Source organism: Eptatretus burgeri, chromosome 7 (genome assembly GCF_056783735.1).
Source record: "Eptatretus burgeri isolate ZD-2024b chromosome 7, Ebu_testis_v1, whole genome shotgun sequence".
In the NCBI taxonomy this organism is placed as follows: Eukaryota; Metazoa; Chordata; class Myxini; order Myxiniformes; family Myxinidae; genus Eptatretus; species Eptatretus burgeri.
The window spans coordinates 89,664,769-89,674,768 of NC_140967.1; the positions used below are offsets into that span (position 1 = coordinate 89,664,769).

Sequence of the window (10,000 nt, forward strand, 5' to 3'; positions counted from 1 at the left end):
AGCCCTTGGTGTTGTTGCTATTCTTTTCCTAATTGTTTGTAATATTTTCTGCATTACTGTATTTAAAACACTTTTTTGTTTTGTCTCCTCCCACCCCCCATTGTTTATGCTCATTGAACATATTTTGCTTTTTCTTTTCCTCAGAAGCCAATATAGCATCCCAAACAGGTGATGGAGGAACTGCATTATTCATAGCTGCCCAAGAAGGGCATGAGGATTGTGTTCGGGAACTCCTCCTTGCAGGTGCCTCTTGCATGCAAGCCTGCGATGCGTTTCAGTGGCATACACCTCTCCACGCAGCTGCTGAGAGGGGACACATTAGGTATGTACTTAAAGGAGACGTCTCATAAGGAGTTTTTCTGGGTCTGCCCACTCACACCTTCACTTAATGCTCCTATTGTTATTTTAACCCTCTCACTGCTGGGTGACTATGACCAGCCTTAACTCGGGGTTCTCAACCTTTTTGAATCAAGCCTCCCTCCGTCCACTCTTCAGCAATTTATTTATACTTGATCACCCTTCCCCCTCTCCCTCCCCTACAATAGTGAGGATGCTGCCATTTAACATGGCTAATGCATATGTTCAGATGTCAGGAAAATGGTTTGAATCAAAATACAGGAGTTCGCAAGAAAATTTGTATGAAATAGCTGTTTCATGTATCCATCCTCAGGCGAGTCAAATAAACAACATCAGGCCAATCCTAAGGCTGTGCTTTCCAACTTGCTCTTCAAAGGCATGGTGGTGCCTGCCCTATTACCTCTGCCACCAAAGGTGGGCAGAGGTTATGTTTTCACCCCTGTCTGTCTATGAACAGGATATCTTAAAAAGTTATGAGCAGGTTCGGTTGAAACTTGGTGGACAGGTTGGGTGTTTCACAAGGACAAAATGATGAGATTTTGTTGAAGATCCGGATCCGAGAATTTTTGAAGTGTTTCTTCACCGTTGAGATGGGACCAAAAACGATATATAGCAGGATATCTCAACCCAGGCAAAAATGCTACAGTTAAAACTATAATATACGAAAGTTGTACTCTCATATGCTATAGTTGGGAAGTGGTCCAACTACATTCGCCTGCAGATAATTACTATAGAAAAGGAATGTAGGCAAAACTAGGTGGATGAGTTGGTTAGGTGACCAGAACAAGCCGATTCGATTTGGATTCAGGTCCAGATGCAGATCCAGCCTATCAGTGGAATGCAAAACGTAAACTGTTCAGCCTGGCGAAGGTATGTGCCATACCAAGTGCCGTTATAGTTTAGTCTGCCTTTGGTGTGTGCTTTCCTTTCTTCCCTTCCCTTACCACAAATGGCTTCACTGCAGACTCTGATCAAGGAAAGGCATAATGTCTCGTCTCAGAGTTTACCTCATCTTTATGTCGTTCCACACTTAGTCTTTCACTTTGCCTGCTGAGTTCTGGAATTTGGTGACGTGTGTCGTGGTAATGGAAATGCACTAACCTGTAAAGGAAAGGTAAGCTCTCCCCAAGTGATGTAACATGTGCTTTCAGCTGGCAGTATCAGTCCCTTGGTTATGCAGTGAGGCTCATGACTCTAATGAGGTTTATCAATATGGTATGACACTGTTAAGCTTGACATTTGGCAGACCTTGTTGCATGCTAGTTTTTTCATTTATTGGCTGATTTTTAATGCCTCAAGCCTTTCTTTGGAAAAGTCGACTGGCTCACCCGTTGGTCATGGTTCTTGGATGTTTTGTCTTCAAATTTCATCTCAGCTTGCAAAAATTCATGGTATATAATGGCAGGAACAGAACTGTCACAGATTACAGGCAGGGGTGAGGACTGAGTGAACATGGGCAGGGGCGAGGGCGGAGCGCGCGCAAGCAGGGGCGAGGGCGGAGCGCGCGCAGGCAGGGGCGAGGGCGGAGCGCGCGCAGGCAGGGGCGAGGGCGGAGCGCGCGCAGGCAGGGGCGAGGGCGGAGCGCGCGCAGGCAGGGACGAGGGCGGAGCGCGCGCAGGCAGGGGCGAGGGCGGAGCGCGCGCAGGCAGGGGCGAGGGCGGAGCGCGCGCAGGCAGGGGCGAGGGCGGAGCGCGCGCAGGCAGGGGCGAGGGCGGAGCGCGCACAGGCAGGGGCGAGGGCGGGCAGGAGTAGGGCGGAGCGCGCAGGTGCGAGGGCGGAGCGTGCGAGGGCAAGATCGCACTGGCAGGGTGAGGACAGGGGCGAGGGCAGAGCGCTTGCGTGGGCAGGGGCGAGGGCGGAGTGAATGTGGGTCGGGGTGAAACTATATTAAATATATACACATGGAGCTGTGTTGTTTGGAAGGAGTGTGAGGGAATAAGGGATATTTAATAATGATATCGTTCCATTCCTTTCATGCCGTAAAGGTGCATCTGGCTGCTGAGGCAGTTTCATTGGTAAGAAGTACAGTCCTGGACGGGTTGCCACTCCGACGCATGTTACCCCGAATGGGTTATTACCCAGTACATTAGTACTCATTTCGCCATCCTCGGAAAGATGACAGGCTGAGTCAACCCCACCTGGTGTTAATTCAATGGCCGGCAGGGGCTCAAACTTAGGACCCTTAGGTTCCAAGCCAGCCACCTTTAACGCTAAGCCAACACCAGGCATAAGGGATATTTAACGAAGGTTAAATGACATTGTGTCAGGCCTTGGCAGGAAGAGATGGCTGTGGTTACATGTGGGAGGAATGATATGGGAAAGGTTTACTCTGAGAATTGGAAAAAGTCACAGGATCGTGAAGTAGACTGAAAAAACAGTTTGTGAGGAAATGTTTTCTGATATTTTTCCTGAGAATGGGAAAGTGAATCGAGTTCATGAGTCGAGCAATAGATGTCAACCTATGGTTGGAAGAATGGTGAAGGGAGCAAGGTTTTGTGTTGACGAAGCAATGATAATTTTTTTTCTGGCATAAAGGTAGTGTGTCCAGAATGATGGCCACAAACCAAACAGAAAGGGGGGACAGCAAGGTTTGCAGTGGTAATTGTGGAGGGAATTTGGACTTGATTAGGGTGGAGGAAGGGGAGAGGCTATAAATGAGGAAACTGGCAATGAAGACATGATTGGTAAAAGTTCGGGAGGAAAAAATATTACAGGAAGGGTCAAGTTAAAAAAAAAATTCTATACCAACGTGAGAAGTTTAAATAATAAGATTGAGGTGCTTCAATCTTTTGTAGTTGGCGAGGAGTATGACATAGTCGCAGTAAGTAAGACATGATTTAATGAGGAGGAATTGGAAGACAGTATGAGAAGGCCAGAGGATGTATACTGTAGGACTTGTAGGTGTGATTAACCTGACTCTGGTGTAATGGTTGAAGCATCCGCTCCGTATGTGGTTGGTCAGCGGTTCGAACCCTGGCGAAGTCTTATGAAAGATTTTTTAAAATGGTAAGTGCTGTTTCCTTGCTTGACGCTCAGCATTGAAAAAGATAAGAGCACGGAAAATCCCCATAGGTTGGCATCCATGGAGAGGAGGAAATTTATTCTTAGGAAATGCCCTGCTGCATGCAGTGAGAAAGGTGGCACCATTGTTCTGATGTTGCTAGTGCTCAGAGTGCCCTGGGATGTGATGGCACTACCCTGTGTGTCCGGATTTAGGTGCAGGGCAGGTGACCACCTGAGGTGCCATGCTCGTGGTGCCCCTGGCTGCTGGGCTTGGCATACATCTGCCACGAAGCTATAACAAGGTCATGCCTCAAACACCAGATTAAATATATCCGTCACACTAACGACTTAATTTAATTGAGGGAATGGGAGGAGGAGTGGGGATGAGAAAAGTGTAGCAGGCTCAAGGATATCATCTGGGTATTAAAATAAAATAAACATTATATTTTGGGGGCGGTGGGGGTGAAGGTCGTTTTTGGGTGAAGAATGTACAACACCGACCACACACTATCCCTTGAGGAGACCCTCTTACAGACATCACAATCACCCATCCATACTTCAACTACCGACAAGTCCTGCCAATATCCCTATACCCCTCGATCTACAATGCTTCTCGGTACCTGTCTAATTCTAATTTAAAGTTATCTGCTGTTTCTGCTGCCACTACCTTTACAAAGAGAGCGTTCCATGCATTAACTACTCTTGAGTGTAGGGAGGTGAAACAGATACCGATCAGGTGTGTGTGTGTGTGTGTGTGTGTGTGTGTGTGTGTGTGTGTGTGTGTGTGTGTGTGTGTGTGTGTGTGTGTGTGTGTGTGTGTGTGTGTGTGTGTGTGTGTGTGTGTGTGTGTCGTTGAATGGTATCTTCATATGCAAGTTTCAGAATGTGGAATGGAGTCCTTCCAGGGTGTGCTCAAAGTATCCACCTTCATTTCGGTAAAGGGTCACGATTCATCGACCAAGTTGTGAAGTTTTCTGTTCTTAGTTTTGTGCCGAGGGCTCTCTTCAGGATCATCCCTGAACCCTGGAGAGCTTCCAACTGTAGTTTATTTGTAATTATATTCCCAGGAATATTTTATTAGCACACCTGTAAAGTAGCTCCGGGGAGGTTATGGGATGGCGCGTCGTACGTCCATCTGTCCGTCCACAAATACTCGCAACTTCTCAGAAACTAAACATCGGATTTCAATGAAATTTGAACACAACCTTCATCACCTGTGATGATGATGGCATTAAAGAATGATGGCATTAAATCATCACCCGTGATGGCATTAAAGAAAAAACGAGGTCTGAATGGGTTTACAGAGGGAGTTTAAGGGGCAGGGGGGTGGGGGAGTGGGTTACCTCCCCAAAGAGGTATTTGCTTTCTTCTCAAACGATACACACAATTCCGAGGAAACTTCACAAAGTTTGTTCACGACATTAAAAAAATCTGGCTCGAAGGGGATATAAGGGGGGTTACCCCCAAAATATGTATTTGCTTCCTTTTCTGAAGCCACACACACAATTTCGATGAAACTTCACCACAACCTTTATCACCCGTGATGTCCCAAGGTTTATTCATGGCATTTAAAAAAAAAAAATCCATCGGTATTCACTTTCTTCTCCATCATATATTGTTGCGGTTCTCGGAACCGCATGCCTCCAAGGCAATGGCATCCAACATATAGTGGTCCCAAGACAGTTATTTCATTAATATACATTTAGATAGCCCCTTCCCTTTTGTCTGGTGGGTCAAATGGGATGTGCGTTGCGGGGATCTCATATCTAGGTTTGCTTACACCACTAACTTCATTCTACTCTTCTTTTCTGTTCATTCCTGAGGTAAATCCGAATTTGCGTCCAACACGTGCAGCACGTGCCGCGGCCGGGGTAGGGGAATATAAAGCTGCAACGACACCACGAGCATCGGCAGCGCAGCTGCGAGGAAACAGCAATATCCTTGAACGAACCTCTGCTGCAAGCTTGAGATTATCGTCTGATGTTTCCAATGATCTGGGGTGAGATTGCCAGTTGCATTGAAAAGGCATACGAATGAATATCTCTGAAAGAGGCTGCACGGATGTTGTTTTTCACAACACAGAAGCAAATGACCCAATATCGGCAAGAGCGTGGCTCGTAGCTTGGTGCCAATAGCTACATCGTCAGAGGCCGCTAATAGAAAAATGATAACCATGCCACGTTGTGCACGATACGTTCGGCACATACTTTTCAACCCATTTCTGGATTAATTATATTGGTATCCTCTTTTCACTCCATTTCTCCATCTGACACTTGTATCTATATCCTTTTTCATTCCAAACCTCCTTCTAATTATTATATCCGATCGTTCCCCTCAATGCCTGACACAGATCGGAGTTGGCCACACGCATACGATAACAGAATCGGGCGAACGCGAGCGCTGGCCACGTGCTTAATGGCGGATCCGCGTGCACTGTGCGGAATGTGCTCGAAGGCAAACCCTTGCGCTGCTCGCGACACTTTATTATCGTACAGAGCAGGGCAGGAATCGACACATCTTACCGTCTGTGCATGGGTTTGCCATAACATCTTACCTTCTCGGCTCTCCGGCCAGCGAAGCCGCGGTCAGGCAAGGGCATGCTGTACAGCTCGGGCTGCGTGGCGCATCACGGAGCAGGCACATTGACCAGCGCTAGCCGGGGGTATCCGGGCGGGCATGCAGGGCCGACACGACCCTTGGCTAGTCGTCAGGGCACGGTCAGGGAGTTCGTGCAAGGCAATTCATGCCGCGGAGTTCGGTGAGGGGCAATGCATATCATGTTGTGAGGTCAGAGCGAGACGATCCCACAGCTTGGGGCCATCTTGACAGAAGTGGAGTGGAGCTGCTTCTGGCAATCGCGGCCGGGCAGCGCGGGGGCCATGGCCAATCAGAGCGCCTGATTCGGGTGCAGACGCATTTCCTCGGTGTGCCCCCCCCACCCCGCTCCACGGGGTTTAAAAGAGGCGGATGGCAAAGCCGTTCACTCTCTCTCTCTGACGAGCTGGATCACCAACTCCCCTGCTCCTCCCATTCGCTGCGACTCCGCCTCCACTTCCCCCCCCCACATGTCGCTGACTCCACCCACCTGGTCCTGCCTACCACTCCCCACTCGCTCTCGACTCAGCCTTCTCCACCCAAGTCCTTCCCTTCATGCCCGATGGTTGCACCTCATTCTCTGGACCGACGCCAGCTGCACGAATTGCCACCAAGCAAGAAACGGTGCGCCAGCTGTCGGGGAGGTATCACCCAGCGGAGTATCCCCCCAAAACGTATTGGTGGCGCGATTGGGCAATCGTGCAAGGTATTCAGAGACCGTTAGCTTCATCTCCTCCTTTTCCTCTTCATTAACTCCTCTTCATCGGGTTGTGTGCGTGCGTGTGTGCTTGTCCTGGCGCCTGTCCTCGTCAGTTAAGATTGCAGAAGATTATTATTATTTCAGGTTAAATCTGCTCTGTGTCTGTTTTGTAAGTTGCTTGTACATTTCCTCACTCTCACAGTTCTTTCTATCCCTGCATTGCACACCCCAATAAAACTATTAAATGTGCCACAAAACTTTCCTCGCTTGCTTGTAAATAAATAATTATTAGAAATGTTCCCAGCTCGTTTTTGTCTGTTCTTTCATTGATCCAGCATAGTCCAAATCCTAGCTTAGCCGGGACTTTATTCCCAATGATCCGTTCCTTTTAGCCGGTACGTCCTTGCCAGTGTCGCTTGGCTGCATCCGATCTGGTAAAGTGATCCGGTTCGGATAAGGCGTACCGAGGGCGTGTTTCCCGGTAATTAAATCACATGATTAATTAGGTAAGACGGGAGGACCCTCGGTCACGCGGTTGAGTTATTGGCATCCACGGTCAGTCCGCGACCCGCCGCATCACGGAATTATCCGTGTGCGACGGCCTACAATTCCGGGGAGTCTGGTGGGAGCCGAGATAGCTCCTCCCCCTCGTGGCCCTTTCACCCGACCCCCAGCCCGCAACAATATTTTGTGGGTCATCCATGCCAACCAGTGGTTGCCTGGTTATCTTATCCAGCCACGACCAGGTGAGCACCCAGGGGTATTGCCCCTATGTTTAATATCTCTGTGAGGTTCTTTGTCATCATTCCTGTTGGTCCAGCTATCACTAGTACAACTTTGGCATTCTTCAGCTTCCAGGATCTTCTCACTTCATGCTTAAGGTCTTGGTGTTTGGTCATTTTCTTGATTTCTGCATCGTTTTGTCCAAAATCACTGGTATCAACACCTCAATAAGCAATGCACTCTTCTCTGTTTTTTTGTTTTTTTGTTTTTCGATATCTGGTCGCAATGCTTGGTTTTCGATGTTCACGCTCATTGGGATCATTTGGTCATACGTGAGTGGTTGGTACTTCCATGTTTTGAGTGATGACTTTTGGTTCATTTTCCCACAAATTTTCCTGGAACTGGGACATCAAAGATTTTGCAAATGTGCCAGCAGATTACATTATCAACTCTGTTGTGTCGTTGTGTGTACAGCTGTTCTAACATGAGTTTGTTTTTGTGTGTTTGTTCGGTCATTAAGCATAACATATCATTCTATTTACTAACCCCACCTCCACTCTTAACCTTTCCCTCTTCTTTTTTTAGATCCTCGTGGAGGATCTCCAAGTCTTACTCACGTTGTTCTTCATCTTCTTCTTGTGGACTTTTTTGTTTCACAGCCTACAGTTTTCATCGAAACTTCCTGAAACTTGGCATATATATGTAAAAATACCCTGTGCAGACAGTAACCATCTCTGATTTAGAAAATTCCTCCGAGAAAAAAAGTTATATCATCAAAATATCTCCGCTAATGGAAATCGCCTAAAAAATTATATCCAAAACTAGGCAGGCTTTTTGAATTCTGTTTGTGGAAATCGAACAGGGCATTAGCAGGGATGAATTACCGCACATATGATACATCACTATGACATCATATCTATTTTTCTGACGTCATTCCTATTTTTGACATTTTTTGTTTCACAACCCAAAGTTTTCATCGGATCTTCATGAAACTTGCCATGTTAATGCAGAAACCCCAAGCGCAGGCAGTAACCATCTCCGATTTTGGAAATTCTTCCAAGAAAAAAGTTGATGTCATAATATCGCTGCTAATGGAAATCGCCTATACCATTATCTCTGAAACTAGGCAAGCTGTTTGAATATTGTTTGTGGGAATCAAGCTGGGCATTAGCACAGATATAATAATTTATTGCAAACCTGATACATCACAATGATGTCATATTCATTTTTATGATGTCATCATTAAGAGGATGAGGATCTTAGCTCATTTGAACTTGTTTTTCTCTCTCTCTCTCTCTCTCTCTCTCTCTCTCTCTCCCTCTCCCTCTCCCTCTCCCTCTCCCTCTCCCTCTCCCTCTCCCTCTCCCTCTCCCTCTCCCTCTCCCTCTCCCTCTCCCTCTCCCTCTCCCTCTCCCTCTCCCTCTCCCTCTCCCTCTCCCTCTCCCCTCCCCCTCCCCTCCCCTCCCCCTCTCCCTCTCCCTCTCCCTCTCCCCCTCTCCCTCTCCCCTCTCCCTCTTCGCATCTCTCCCTTCCGCGGTATAGCAACATTTGGTGAAGCATAGCTCTATCCACTCCCCCTTTCCTCGCTCTTCCCCTTCCGAGCTTCCTCTCCCTCCTGCCTCTTCTCTCTCTCCCCTCCCTCTCTCCTCTCTTCCTCTCTCTCCCCTCCCTCCTCTCTCAGCCCCCCCTCCTTAATAACCCCCATCAGTGAAGCGACGGGTTGTCCTTGCTCGTATTTAGTAGTTTATCGCCAGCAAAACTCCATGGCTTCATTCCTACCTATCTGTATTGCTGTAACCTCATCCCTGCTTGCACTTGCTACACCCTCACCACTGCCTTCCCTTGCTGCCACCTCATAAAGTATTCAAAAATTGAACAAATGTAGAGGGGGCGCCTAAGACGCCCCTTGCCTGGGGCATAATTTTAATTAGGGGTGTGTGCATGTGTGCGTGAGTGTGCACATGCTTCTTTTTCATTATGTACCTTAAATCATGGATAAAATATTATATATATTGTTGTGGAATCTCTCCACTCCGGCGTGCGGGCGACCGCTTTTAGCTAATTGCGGCCGCGCGCTCACCGACCGTGGCAATCCAGTTGCAGCTTTTCGGATCAACGCCGAAACCCAGCTACGGGTGTTGTTAACCACACCATAAATCAGCCAACTCTTCTGTCCACGCACGACAGGGTTGATCGCCGAATTGTAAATTTACCTAATTATTTGCGCAGACAGAAATGCCAGGGATTTACACCTCAACGGGACCCGTACGGACACGAGCCGCTTTAAGCAGCTCGCTCCATTTGCGATTGCCGAGCGGTTTATTATCGCCAAGCCCTGTCGGACCCGATTATCTTATCGGCTATTATCCCGAACGTAATTACGGCAGTTCAATGGAGGAAGTGACGCAACGAACAGGTGAATATTCAAACAATGAGGACATTTATTTATAATGCAGGCACGTATGCAATGAATGGGGGTAAGGGACAAGACACGAGCAAAAAGACCTACAGCCATTGTCTATTTACTATGTACATGCACTTAACAATTCTACTTATCGGACAAGGTGCCACAGACTTCCATGCAAAAACCCAGATAGAAAAGAGCAGGGAGAACAGGGCGCC

General features: G+C 47.7%; 1 protein-coding gene across 6 annotated transcripts in view; it reads left to right on the forward strand.

The window, feature by feature from the left end:
• ASB3 (ankyrin repeat and SOCS box containing 3) overlaps positions 1-10,000 on the forward strand; it is a 50,765-nt gene that overhangs the window by 28,653 nt on the left and 12,112 nt on the right. For 5 of the 6 annotated variants that reach the window (XM_085889504.1, XM_085889505.1, XM_085889507.1 and 2 more), the window contains 2 exons: positions 145-322; positions 7,964-8,080. In XM_085889504.1, coding sequence (XP_085745630.1) covers positions 145-322; positions 7,964-8,080 — 295 coding nt within the window. The remainder of the gene's footprint in view (positions 1-144; positions 323-7,963; positions 8,081-10,000) is intronic. The other variant, XM_085889508.1, reaches the window with a different exon arrangement.